Source organism: Anser brachyrhynchus, assembly GCF_964034855.1.
Source record: "Anser brachyrhynchus genome assembly, chromosome: 17".
Lineage (NCBI taxonomy): Eukaryota > Metazoa > Chordata > Aves > Anseriformes > Anatidae > Anser > Anser brachyrhynchus.
The window spans coordinates 13,046,192-13,060,009 of record NC_137710.1 but is presented as its reverse complement, the minus strand read 5'-3'; the positions used below and the strand labels follow the sequence as shown (position 1 = coordinate 13,060,009).

Below are 13,818 nucleotides of genomic sequence, written 5' to 3'. Positions count from 1 at the left end.
TTTCTGACTTGTATTACAAGTGTTGTTTTGTGCAGAGATATATTGTGAGGTCAGAAAATGGGATTATATTCCTGTTACTTTAAAATAGATTTTAGCAGCAAAACATTTTTAAAGACCTCATTATAGTAATCCATCAAACATTAAAATTAGGAAAATATTTTTTAATATTTTATGTAAGTGACTTCCTGAGCGAACATGTTTTTCATTACTTTTCATTACTTTCATAATAATGCATATTGCTATTAGACATGATGTATGTTATGAAGTTCCTGTATCTTAAGTGAAAACCCACATCCTGTACTGGTTCAGGTTATTCTTAAGGCATCTGTTCACTGGATCTATGCAAAATACCTCTTTATCAATTGCACTGTGGTTTCTGATAAAGTGAGTCTGAGCTGCTTTTTATCGCTTACAGATGTTGAGCCTCCCATTCACAGTTGAGGCATGGAGGAGTATTTTTACCAAGATAAAAAAATGTTTAGTTGCTCTTCCCACTACTAAGGGAACCTTTTCTATAACTAATCAGAGGACTTCAGTCTCCATGAATATTACTTTGGCACTTTTCCTCAGTTCTCAGTTCCTTCTCTCCCTCTTCCCTCCCATCTCTCCCAAAAGAAAACCATAAACAGCAGCACCAAAACCAGGCATGTGCAAACATCAGAAGAAAGCTCACAGACCTAGTATTTGTCAGCTTTTCCATACTGCTTAGATCTACACTATTCTGATTACTATAATCTCATTTAATGCAGACTTTACAGTAAGTGTCTTCAATGCATCATTTCTAGCAGGTATTTTGGATTAAGTACTGCTGTGAATAAAAGTCATCCCTACTTAATCACTGTTCTTGTGCTTTTTAGTTTTGTTTCTGAACATAAGTTACTACTCCCCTGCTTCAGAGTCTTGCCCTTTTAGAGCAAAACCAATAATTAACAACTGTAATTTACCTTTGAATTTAACAACATGCATATCTCCAGTGTTACAGAGAGGGAGAGAATAGGGATTCCCACTGAACCAGAGTCTGCGGACAGCAATGCCTACCCTCCAGCAGTTGTCATCTACATGGTGGATCCTTTTACCTACACTGCAGATGAAGAATCTGCCTCAACCAACTTCTGGCTGTTGAGTTTGATGAGATGCTACACAGAAATGTTGGATAACTTGCCTGAGAATATGAGGAATTCTTTCATTCTCCAGGTAACTCTACCTCACTGCATCTTCACACTGGAGAGTCATTGTATCACAGCGTGCTTTTGATATGTATGCTATACTGAAGGAGACAAAATGCAAGATAATGAATAAAATCTAGAAAGCAGTTGCAAGTTACGTTGTTGAAAGCACGTGGCTATATATTAAAAAAATGTTTTTATTTTTATTAAGAGATTAATTTAAAGCAGCCACAGTATCCTTACAACAAATCTGTTGCACGGTTCTAGCAGTCCCATATGCTAGATCCTTTCTGAAGAAGGATTTAACTTGCTGCTTGGGTTGCCATTGCCAAGCAAAAAGTGTCCTCTTTCTCCTTTGATTAGGTTGTATGTCAAGTTGTTTGCTTTTTATATTCTCTCTGAATTATACTGTTTAATCCAAAAGAGGTATGTGAAACCAGACATTTAATGCATAATTTAACTAGTGTATTGTTATTATCTGCTTCTTAAAAATAACTTACCGTGTACCTTGGCATATAATAATAATTACTTACTTACTATGGAATTACTTAAGTATTGAATTTGTGTAGTCTGAAACAGAGCTTGGCCTATAGTCCAGACTGCCTGCATTTGGCCATGCCTCTTTCAGAGTGACCCAGCCTAAATAACTGGGGGGAAGAAATGGGAAGTCAGAGATTACAACCTGTGCATGTGTGTATGCAGCACATGCAAGAAGCAACATGTGAATGATTTCTGAATGCCTTATTCATGTGTGCTCAACTTGGCTTAAATATTTTAATTAAAAGATGAATTAGAAGCTATTACAGTGTATCAAACTGGTCATGGAAAACAGTTGTCATTTTTGGTAATCTTGACCTTTTGCTTAGTTGCCATTTTATCATCGCCTGAAGTGATGGGGGAAACTGTCACCAAAATACTTTAGGTTTGGGGATGAACCGAAAAGCAGTTTCACAATTGCAAATTATGGTAGTCTGCAGGCAATTTACTTGATTCAGAACTGAAAATACTAAAATAATTGACAGTCATTGACATCACCATGTCTGAAAAACAAGAACACACAAACTGTATGCTGAAACTGTATCTTTGTGTAACATGACTAATGAATGGGTTTACAAATTTTTGATAAGTGCTGTTATTTTCTGGGTGCTTACTGTTCGCTTCTAAAATATGTGGCATTTCGACTAAGTCAAGATGATAGACAATTTTCACTAAGAGATGTAGTTACCAGCACAATATTCTCACGGCTGTACACAGTATATAGAGATCTACATTTATTTCAAAATAAACCAAAACAAATTACGTTTACAGATTCACATGTAGAGTAGAAGAGCCCAGCTCCTGAAATTCTTGGCTAAAGAAATTATCTTAACTAGAATATTGAACCGAAGTTCCAATGGTTCAAGCAAGAAATACAGAATAATAAAAGTTGTGTGATACTTAAGATTGATTATGGGTTTTTGATTTGGGACTTTTTTGTGTAGTTGATACAGTTTTTCATTCAATGATATTTAAATCACAGAAAGTAAAGTTTGTTTAGAGTTTCTAGTAAGATATGCTTGTCAGCTATTATAACCTGAATTTTGAGTACCATTCAGTTACTGTTGCCCTTATTAGAAGACTTTTCCGTTTATATTGGACTACAGAAGTGTTAGCTATCTCAGAGACTTTTCAACCTTAAATATTGTTATAATGGAAGCAGCACTTTTTTATCGCAGACTGTAGTCAGCAAATAGTGCAGCCATTCATGCAAAAGGGCAGCAGCCCTGATGGGAAACTACAGATACTGTAATGAAAATAATTGAATACAACATACAAAGTGTCATGGATGTTAAATGACTGATTAATGTGTGAATCTAGGTTGGTATTAATGAACAGCTCTTTGAAGATGTTCAATCATGTTTTGTTGTTTATATGAATTATATAGATTGTGCCTTGCCAGTACATGCTGCAGACAATGAAGGATGAGCAGGTTTTCTACATTCAGCACTTGAAGTCTTTGGCATTTTCAGTGTACTGCCAATGCAGAAGGCCACTGCCCACACAGATTCACATCAAGTCTCTCACAGGCTTCGGGCCAGCTGCCAGCATTGAGATGACCCTCAAAAATCCAGAGGTTAGTATCAGTGTCAAGAAAATAAACATAAAATAAAAAGCAAGGAAAACACTTTTAGGAATATTTTTTCAAGATTATTTCAAGGTACAGAAAACAAAGATAATATAAAGGGAAAAGGTAAGATAATACTGAACAGAAAGTAGGAAGAAAAATGCCAGATTACTTGCTTTCAAAACACGTCAAGCTTATGGTTTTGAGTAAGAGTCAAAGGTCGAATTTAAGCTCAGAGTGAAAGAAGAGAAAATGTATATTGTTATTTGGGATTCTGAGATATCTTAGTTTTGTCTATAGTAGACCTACAAGAAAGTGTTTATGTCTAACTTGTATATATGCATATATATGAAATATATGCATATATATGAAATAGGTTGCTGTGCATAATTATGTATGTTCTACTAATTCCCTGAGGTAATGGAGAAATCCCCCTACTTCAGTGGGCTTATCTTTCATCTGATTTTTTTAAACTGTAAATATTCAAGCCCTGTTTCTGGAATTTCAGGGATTTCAAAAGAAGAATAATCCATCCTACTTTCCGTGAATATTTTTCATTCTTTCAAAGATAATGATGACTGATTTATTTAATTTAATGAATCAACTAAACACTTAAACATTTACCTTGGGATCAAGATCTGCTTGTTAGGGTTTATAAAAGCCTAGTTTCAAAATAATCATAAAACCAAAATACCAGTATGTTATACTACTCGTATAAAAGCAGAAGCTCTCACAGAAAATGTCTATAAGCAGCATCACCCCTAGCATATCTTCTCTGCATTCTGTCCTCATCCTTCCCGCAGAAGGATATCTGTTCCACAGGATTAATTTTGCAGCAAGTGACAATGGTTAAACTTCAGGGTAGTTAGGTGTAAGGGGAAGAGCAGTAAAATTTCAAGACCCCTGCAAGCATCTCCCTCCGTTTAATGACCGTTCCTATACTGCTGCCAAGGTGGTATACTTCTCGAAAGTGACGTAAGCAGAAATCTGTTTTCAGATTTATTTTTTTTCATTTCACAATATGGCTATGAAAATACCATAACCTTTTTTCATGTGAGCTGATTAACTGGCAATTTGCATTTTGTGTTGAAATTCCTGAAGAGACAAAAGACACAAAAATTGGGGGGGTGAGGGGCTGTAAATGTTTTCATGAGCAGCTGCTTGCATTTAGCATAATTATGTTAGATTTCTGCTATGGAATATAAAATGGAGAAACATTCTACACGCGTTTGCTATCAGTCTGCACTGCAGACTGCCAAACTTTGCCTGAAAATTTAGAATAACCTATTTCTAAATTATTATGCATATCTTGCCAGGCCCATAGTTTTTTCTTCAAAGAGGTGTTACAAAGCAAAGACAGGTTTGGGGCCCATCATCTGGAAAGCAACTTTGCAGAAGAAGACCCGGAGGCCCTGTTGTACAAGTTGAACGTGAGCCAACAATGTGCCCTTGCAGCAAAGAAAGCCAACAGCACGCTGTGGTGCGTTAGGAAAGGTGCTGGCAGCTGAGCCAGGGAGGTGGTTTTTCCCCTCTTCTCACACTGGTGAGACCACACCTGTAGTACTGTGTCTGAAGCAAATCCAGCAAAGTGCCACAAAGATGATTATGGGACGGGAGCATTGGACATGAGGAAAGGCTGAGAGCTGGAGTGGTCCAACCAGGAGGGCTCTAATAGGAGCCTGATGGGAGAGAGTAAAGATGGAGCCAGACTCTTCTCAGTGGTATCTGGTGATGGGACAAGATCAGTGAGCACACATTGATATACAGGAAATTCAGTTAAAATGAAAAAAACACCCATGTTGTAGTGGGTGAACACTGGAAAAGGTTGCCCAGGCAATCTGACCGGATAAAGTCCTGGGTGACCTTACGTAATGGACCCTGCTGTGAGCAGGAGGGTGGGACTAGATGTTCAGACGTCCATTCTAGTCTCAGCCTTATGTGATTTTATGAAAAAAAAAAAAAGAGATTTCATGGCTTGCTACTATCAGACTCAGCAGAACTGCATATGGTATTCTTTACAATACTAATTTGCCTCTGCTTATCATTTAATGGTATTAAATGGCCTTGATTTCTTACGATCTTCTACAAGTTGGTTTTCTGAGGGACTTGGGGGTGGCTTGTTTCTTAAAGATAAGCACTATAATGCGTATAGAGGGTCTTATTAATTAGCAGGCCAATGTTCAGTCGTTTCAAAGACCAGAGTATTTCTGAAATTAAACTGTGAGATAAGAGAGATGTAAAGCATTTCAAACATCATGCCTGATGAAAGTATGTTACACCTAATGCCTAGATAGAAATCTGTACATGAAGTCTGAGCTTTGCCTTTGCCATTTTATGTCCTTGGAACCTTGCATTAGATCATGATGTCCATTGTTCCGCAGTCAGTATGTGAAGAGGTGAGCAGATGCCATCAATTTTAGCAAAAGGATACACAGAAGTACAGGTTTAAGCTCCTCCTTGTTTCAGAGATTGATAGCACCCTAGGCAGAAACTGTTTCATATCTTTGTTTCCCTATATAAAAAGAAATCTTTAGATAAGTTTTGAAGTATATCAGTTTTAACTAGCAGAAATGATTTGTCTACATCCACCCTTTTTCCAGTATCTCTTTTGACCATGAATGCCTTGAATTTATCTATTGTTTCAAATTCATAGTTCTCTGTACTCACTGACAATCTATGTTGTATGTTTCTTGCATGAAATATTTTGTGACATACCTGCTGATTACTGTGTTTACTTTATTGCAGAGGCCCAGCCCAATCCAGCTATACTCACCTCCTTTCATATTGGCACCCATCAAAGACAAACAGACAGAGCTGGGAGAAACATTTGGAGAGGCCAGCCAGAAATACAACGTGCTTTTTGTTGGATATTGTTTGTCTCATGATCAGCGCTGGCTTCTGGCATCTTGCACTGATCTTCATGGTGAACTGTTGGAAACCTGCATAGTTAATATCGATTTACCAAACAGGTAGAAACCTTTAATTTTACATTAAATCTAGGTGTATAGTTGCTAACCCTCACTCTCATCCCTCACTGCATTTGTTTCTTGCACCTCCCATTCTAATCATATTTCCTGATGTGACCACGATAATGTTAACAGGGATAACATTTCATTTGGCACTTGTATAACTTATAAACTGCAGAGGGGAAAAGTTATTGTATTACATTTGTTTTACAAATGCTGCCTACAGATCTTACCTTCAAGTACAACTGGTATGCTGCTTATTGACACCTCTCACATACCATTGCAATGCTGGTACTGAAAGCAGACGTAATTTTTCTGCTTGTTAGTAAAACATTAGTTAGGCACTCCACAGAACTGTAAAAACTGCTATAAATGGGAAGCAGTAACAGATCTGAATGTTGTCCTTGGTTCTCTAAGTTTTGTTTTTTCCCCTTAATCTCCAGGTCAAGGAGGAGCAAGTTGTCTGCACGTAAAATCGGCCTGCAGAAGCTGTGGGAATGGTGCATTGGCATCGTGCAGATGACGTCGCTGCCCTGGAGAGTTGTAATCGGCCGCCTCGGTCGCCTCGGCCACGGGGAGCTAAAAGGTACGTGGTGCCAATGCTGTCCTGCCTGGGGTTCTGCAACAGGGAAAGGGCCGTAGTCTGCAAGGCAGGATGATTTACAAAGTTGATCATGAAACTTTACAACCAGGAAACGTAGAATGCTAATCCTACCCTGGCACTGGATTTGTGTATTGCTTTGACTTGTATGTATGACTTTATAAGTCATTTGCTTCAGTCTGTCCTTGGTTTTGTACGCTAGGCTTGATACCCCTCTTGCACATCTTGTAGCGTAGTGTATGTTGACAAGCCTGACCTTAAAACAAAATATTCTTGCAGATAAAGTTACTGAATGAAAAAGGTAACTTTTTTTTCTGTGGTACACAAAACTAACTGATAATGGGTGTTAGCCAGCCATAAGACTCCCTGCAGCCTGCAGAGGGGTCCGAAGATTCAGCATTCCTACCAGCTCAGTGGGAACAGAAATGGAGGATTGGAGTGATTTAGGATTAAATGCCTTAACTCAGCAAGGGTAGGAACTGCCTTGCTTCACTTCAGCAGTGATTCCTCTCACTAAGATGCATTCAGGAGAGGTGGGGAAGCACCAGTTAAATGCCTTCTCCCGTATAGTACATGCGGGGAAGAAGAGATGTTGTCTGTCCTGGTAGGGGAATTTGTTATCCTTCACATGCATGGGAGTTAAGTGGAACAAAGCCAGGAAGACAAATATAGAATTCAACAAGCAGCACCTTCCTTTATTATTTGAATGCCAGTTAAATGGCTAAATGTATTTTCTTGAAGGTATATCTACACCTACACCGCCAGTGAAAAATTTCTGATGAAAGCTTCACTTTGTTTTATTTAGTGTATTGTATTCATAACGAGGTTTAACAAAATCTGACATTAAGTATGTGAATTCATGTCTCTTTGCATACATTTCAAGTATTCCGATTATGCAGCATGTAAGATGAGAATGGATAGCCCTTTTCAAAAAAAAAGAATCAGCACAGTTCAGAAAAAGATTTGGATGTAAATAAAAACATTTCAAATGAGAATGGTATGTTGCCCTGTTTCACATCTCATACCTCATGGGTAAATGAAAGACTCATTTTTAAACTCATCATCTTGAGTGATTTGTCCGAGTACTGCAGTTAGCTCATGGGAAAAACCAACAAGCTATCATTGCTTTGCAGTAACTGCTTCAAAGCAGTTTGAAGAGTCATACAACTTGTTTACATGGGGGAATAGTCCAGCGTTAAAGAAATAAGTGTTATTAATAAACTGTTATTAATACTTTGCTAATTTGAAGCAAGTTCTGGATTTTTCACAACCCCATTACCTGTTCTGTCTAAACTTCTTCATTTCAGACTGGAGTATCCTCCTTGGGGAATGTTCCCTGCAGACAATCAGCAAACAGCTAAAGGAGGTGTGCCGCATGTGCGGCATCTCATCAGCAGACTCTCCTTCTATCCTCAGTGCCTGTTTAGTTGCCATGGAGCCACAAGGGTCATTTGTTGTGATGCCAGGTAAATTTTATCCAGCTATTTAAATTTTCTGTTTATCATACTTACCACATAAAAAGCAAATCAATTTTGGGAGACTTTCGAGCCCAAGAAGACTTGACTGGTGTGGCTAAATATGGTAGAAAATAGGTTGAGCCATCAGAATTCCCAAAAATATCAGGAAGACGTGCTTTGTTGGGAGTGTTAACTCCTAGCAAAAGATGACTTTCTGCCACTGTCAAACTGATGAACTTTTCCACGGGGAGGTCATGTTTTGAGGAAGACCAGTTCTCATCAGCTGAAGTCTGATGTGGTAGAAACCCTTAAGCAAAGAGGACTGCAAATGCTGTACAAGTCTATAATATGTAACAGTTGGAGGCTGTGGATGTTGAGAGTGAGGATAAGCCTGCTTGCCTTTTCATATGCTTGGTTTTGTTTGTTTGTTTGTTTGTTTTTAGAGAATTCTATTATAAGCAGCAACCTATAGGCTTAAGTTGAAGGTTTTTAAGTTTGAGGTTCTTCCATAATGGATTTTTTCCCTTCCCTGTTTTGTTGTACACATACTTTTTGTGTAGGTGATGAGAGATCTTTACAAACCTACTCTGTTTTTTAGTTTAGAAAGAAAAGATTACTACATGGAACAGAAGTAAATGACTTTAAAAATTACTCACCAAGTTGAATAATTTTTCAGAACAGTTTTTGTAACATGAGAAAGTAAATGGCAAGTTATCCCTCCTTTAATGCCAACCAAAGTGGGGTATTATTGCATAATTTGGAGTTCTACTGATGTGCATGTCCAAAATAAATTTGCCTTGCTCATTTAACAAGCAAATCAAGGGGCAGCAGAATGAAAGGAAAGGTGGGGCATTGTATGGGAATTCACATCACTAAACATTATCTATATGACTTGTGATCTTAATTTCAGTCTTTTCTAGTAATTTATTCTTTTTAAGATAAGAACCTTTTAAACATTTTTATTAGCATGCAAACCCAGATCAGATGCTTAGAAATTTAATTGAACACAGAACATACATTTTGAAGGCTATGCAAATTAATGTCTCTGCCATTGTTTCTGTTCTGGAAGATGCTGTCACTATGGGATCAGTGTTTGGCCGAAGTACTGCGCTGAATCTGCAGTCATCTCAGCTGAATACCCCTCAGGATGCCTCCTGTACACACATCCTGGTTTTCCCAACCTCTGCTACTATCCAGGTAGCACCTGCAAATTACCCCAATGAGGACGGATTCAGCCCTACAAATGGTAAGCACATGTGTCTGGTGTGAGAGGTGAAGTACTTGCAAATGCTCAGTGGCCTATTTAGAATACAAGCAAAGCTGTACCAGTTACTGGTAGGAACTGAATGGACCGGTCTTCTCCCATGAACCCTATGCCACCCTAATTTAATTTAAAGAGAACAACACCTACTTGCTGGTTAAGAGGATAATACACTACATTTTTATGAACTTTGTTTTCAGATAAACCTACCGATTTATTCCCAAAGCAATATTGACCGATTAATATGCAAAATGGCACAGACTATAAAATGCTTTTTCTTGTCGTGACTAACTTGTGACTTGGTCGGGTCTAACTGCTTTATGTAATAAGGGTTTGCTTCATGCTTTATAGCGTACAAAGGTTGTGAGGAGGGGAGGTGTTTGTTCTAGAATTTTAATCCTCATGTAAAAATAAGCAAAATAGATGGACCAACTTGACAATTCTTAACTATCAGCAGTGTGGTTTAGAAAAACCTAAAATTAGGTTTTTCTAAACCATATTTAACCCTATTTAACCCTATATTAACCCTATAATTTGTATCAGCAAGACTCTGCTTAATACTTTATATTAAGTATTTACTTAACTGCTCTGTCATAAAATGATTAAAAAATAATTTAAAGTAGCTACAACCATTTACAATAACAGTATGTCATTAAGAGGCAAGTTATGGTATAGAGAGGTAGAAAGGCACGCTATTTTTAATGAAAGAGTCTGCTTTGATCTGTTCCTCCTGGAATTTCAGTGGGCCTCACAGAAGGGAAGTTACCCCTCTTAATACTTAAGCAGCTGTCCTTTCAAGGCCCCAGAATCCTGACTGAATGCAGTGCTGACAAATATTTAACCTGCATTAACCTGCCCTTTAGTGCTCAGATGCTAATTAGAATCAGGTACAAGAACTGGCGTTTTCCAAAATGGTGTTAAATTTAATTTTCTTAACTGTGTTCTACTTAATGATTAAACTGCTTCCTACGCTATTAGCCATTTCATTTATGCTTTGGGGGCTAAGCAGAGCATGACATTAGTTCTGTTTTGTTTACTGAGGTTGTAGGACAGAAGTTAATAAACGGAGTTAATTCATTGCTTCTACAGTCCAGTCTTACTCTTCAGAAGATGAAAAACAACCACCTGCCTATTTCAACACTAGGACTTGAAGTTGAAATAAATTACTTCAAGACACACATTCTTTTCTATTTTCATGTGAAACAAGTTCTTCTTTTTCAAGAGAAATGATTTATTATACAGCACTTCCTAAACTATGTAGATATGTACAACTCTTAAAGTCTCTGTGTTAATCTGTTTGCAATTGTAATTAATCCAGCTAATTCAGACAGCTCCCAATGTCCATTTCTGTCCCCTAAACTGTACTTTAAATGTCATTAGTACTGCTTAAACATCTTTGCTGAAAAACCTGGATAAGGAAAAGACCTTTAAACTATATTGTGATGTTTGTAATTTTCTGCTCTGCGTTTCTAATGTCTTAGCTTTCCATCATGTAAATTACCCATATTATCATAACTTGTGTTCCAAATGACTGAGCAATGGAATGTACTTCTCATAGAATGCAAACACATTTTCCCTGTATCTTTACTCCTTTCCCACATATTAACATAAAGCAAATTAAAAGAACAAGTTATGATAATACAACTGTATTTAATTTCTGAGATGAAAGTGAAATGTTAAAAGCTGAGCTGTAGGAAATCCTGGTGCAGTATGTGAAATAATCATGAAAGTACATTGCATGTGAGTGAGGAGCAGACCTTGCTGCCCTTTTGCTGAGTAGTACTTGACTCTGTGAGCAGCTTCCTTGAAGCTGCTGGGGCTGCTCCCAGAGTATTGAGCAAATGTGCCAAAGTGCTGGTGTGTAGCCCTAGAAGTCTGAAGAGCAACACCTGCTGAGGGTAACATACATTGGTTTGTTAAATGTATTTCAAGTGTTTTTTAATGGATTTCTCTGAACAGCTGCAGAGAGGTATATTTTTTTTCTGCTACAAAGTACAATTTGGATTGTTATTAGGCTGGCATAACAGGGTTTTTGTTCCCTCTATGACCGTTGTTAAAATACACGATTTTAATAGATGTTTGCCAACTTTTCCTTCCAAGTCTGTGTGGTTGTAGTCAAAGGTACTAAGAAGGATTAAATACTAAGATAGTAAAATGTTTATCACTGCTTTCATCTGTCTCAAGCGTATATTAAAAAAAAAAAAAGGCACCGGCACTAAATTTCAAAAATGTCAAGACAGAAACGAGTACAGTAAATTAAAATTGATTTTTTTTCATTCTTTTTATTTTCAGATGATATGTTTGACCTCCCATTCCCAGATGACATGGACAATGACATTAGAATTTTAATAACAGGGAATCTTCACTCTTCACCAAATTCCTCCCCAGTTCCTTCCCCTGGATCCCCATCTGGCATTGGAGTGGGATCTCACTTCCAGCATAGTAGGGTAAGCACTATAACAGATACGCTACTTAAAACAGAAAAATCCAAATCCCCCAACAAAACCTTTTTTACTGTTGATTTTCAAACATTAATTCAACAGTAAGCAGAAATTAACATTAAAAGTGAAGGGATTGGATAAATCCTATTGTAAAAGATGCCTCTCCCATGACTATTTACATCTCCAGCTTTAAAGTTAATTGTTACATACAAGATAATTGAGAGGAAGAGAGGAGGCTTTGCTTTCTTGTTGCAGAGCCACATTTAATGACCCAGTATAAATTTAATGTGTTCATCCATTTTTCTCTGGAGGACCACATGTAATATCCCTGGCTCAAAGTGACAAGTCTTTGAGAGAAAAGAAGGCATGGCAGCTCTGATCATGTGAATTTCTAGGGAAGCAGGAAGGGAGATAATTCTCTTATTAATAAAACCCTATCAATTTAAACTCCACAGGTGCTGCGTGTTTATGCAAATGTTGTTTTCTTAGTAGAAATTAGCCCAGAGCACATAGCGTTTGTAAGTTATTTTGTTTGAAGTGGCTTTTATAAAGCTAGTTCCAACACCAGTGGTTACTTAAAATGCAAATGATTTTTGGTAAATCAAGGTATTTTTTGAATCGGCTTTAGTTTGATGGAACTCTTACTCATGTATTTAGCTGTGTAAGAGAGTTAGTTGTACATCTAGATTTATTCTAGAAATGGTATATTTAAAGCATATTACTTCTTTTCTAAATGACACAGTATTTTAATAAAGAATAGGCTAACTTTTTTAGAAGAAATGGATAAACCCATGCATTTAAAAGGTCTGTTTTAGTGCTCTGCAGTAATTTAAGAAACTGGGTCTGTATCTGTGATTATCACTGGTGGCTAGAAACAGTTTCATCAAGATAAATGATACTTCTGGTATGGAAGGAAGTACAAAAATACTTAGAGGTGTATGTGCAGCTAAGATATTTGACTGCAAATGATGCTGCTCATTCAGCCCCTGTACTAAAACAGCTCATTTTTCTAAATGTAAATATCTTCTTAAGAATTCTCACACCCTGAAAATGACTGATTTTCAAGATTACAAAATGTGTCAGTTTCACCACCCGCAAGGAGAAAGTCATCCTTGTATTTTCTTTGTAACCTCTGACAAAATGCTTCAGTGGTCAGCTTAATACAGTCTGTGAGTGAAAAATCACTTTTGCATCAGCCACAAAAATGCTAGTACTGTATTTTGTGAATGCAGTACGCAACCACCTCACTTTCATGTTAACACTCCAACCCACTTGTCAAAGGGTAAATAATTGCACGTTTCTGTCTCTTGGTTATTTCAAACTGGTATGTGGGCAAATTAAAAGTTTTAAATTCAGTTACCAAACCCTCCAGCCATAAATCACAAGCACTCATTACAATTTTCTCTCTTCTGTACCACTTTTAGAAAAATGCATTTACAAAACTTAATCTCAATGGAACTCCATCCAAGGGCCCTAAGAACAGCACTGAAAGGTTAATAACCAAAGAGCTTAGAGACCTGGACAAGCCATTTCTAGATGAACCTGTCATAGTAATTCAGTTTAACCATTAACAAGTGCCTAGTAATTGATGTGTAATTTTTGGTTTTAAAAAAGCAACAGCGTGTGATCATTACCTTGTGGGTCAGGGAAGGTCAAGCCTTCGTCCATGTAACCCATAATTGATTGCTGCAGTTTAGCAGTGTAAGTCCTGATTGCTCAGCAGCCAGTTTCAAGGTCTGCTGTTAGGCTTTCCAAGCGCCCACAGCCAGGTGAGCTGCAATCTTCTCCAGGCTTTATGGACTGTTTAACTTCCTTTGATTCC

The 13,818-nt window shown here is 37.5% G+C and overlaps 1 protein-coding gene across 4 annotated transcripts in view; it reads left to right on the top strand.

Annotated features, from left to right (window-relative positions):
* Positions 1–13,818, top strand: part of MED13L (mediator complex subunit 13L) — a 190,340-nt gene that overhangs the window by 168,767 nt on the left and 7,755 nt on the right. For all 4 annotated transcript variants that reach the window (XM_080559578.1, XM_080559575.1, XM_080559576.1 and 1 more), the window contains 7 exons: positions 975–1,194; positions 3,091–3,279; positions 6,016–6,239; positions 6,680–6,822; positions 8,145–8,303; positions 9,364–9,540; positions 11,848–12,002. In XM_080559578.1, the coding sequence (XP_080415704.1) occupies positions 975–1,194; positions 3,091–3,279; positions 6,016–6,239; positions 6,680–6,822; positions 8,145–8,303; positions 9,364–9,540; positions 11,848–12,002 (1,267 nt within the window). The remainder of the gene's footprint in view (positions 1–974; positions 1,195–3,090; positions 3,280–6,015; positions 6,240–6,679; positions 6,823–8,144; positions 8,304–9,363; positions 9,541–11,847; positions 12,003–13,818) is intronic.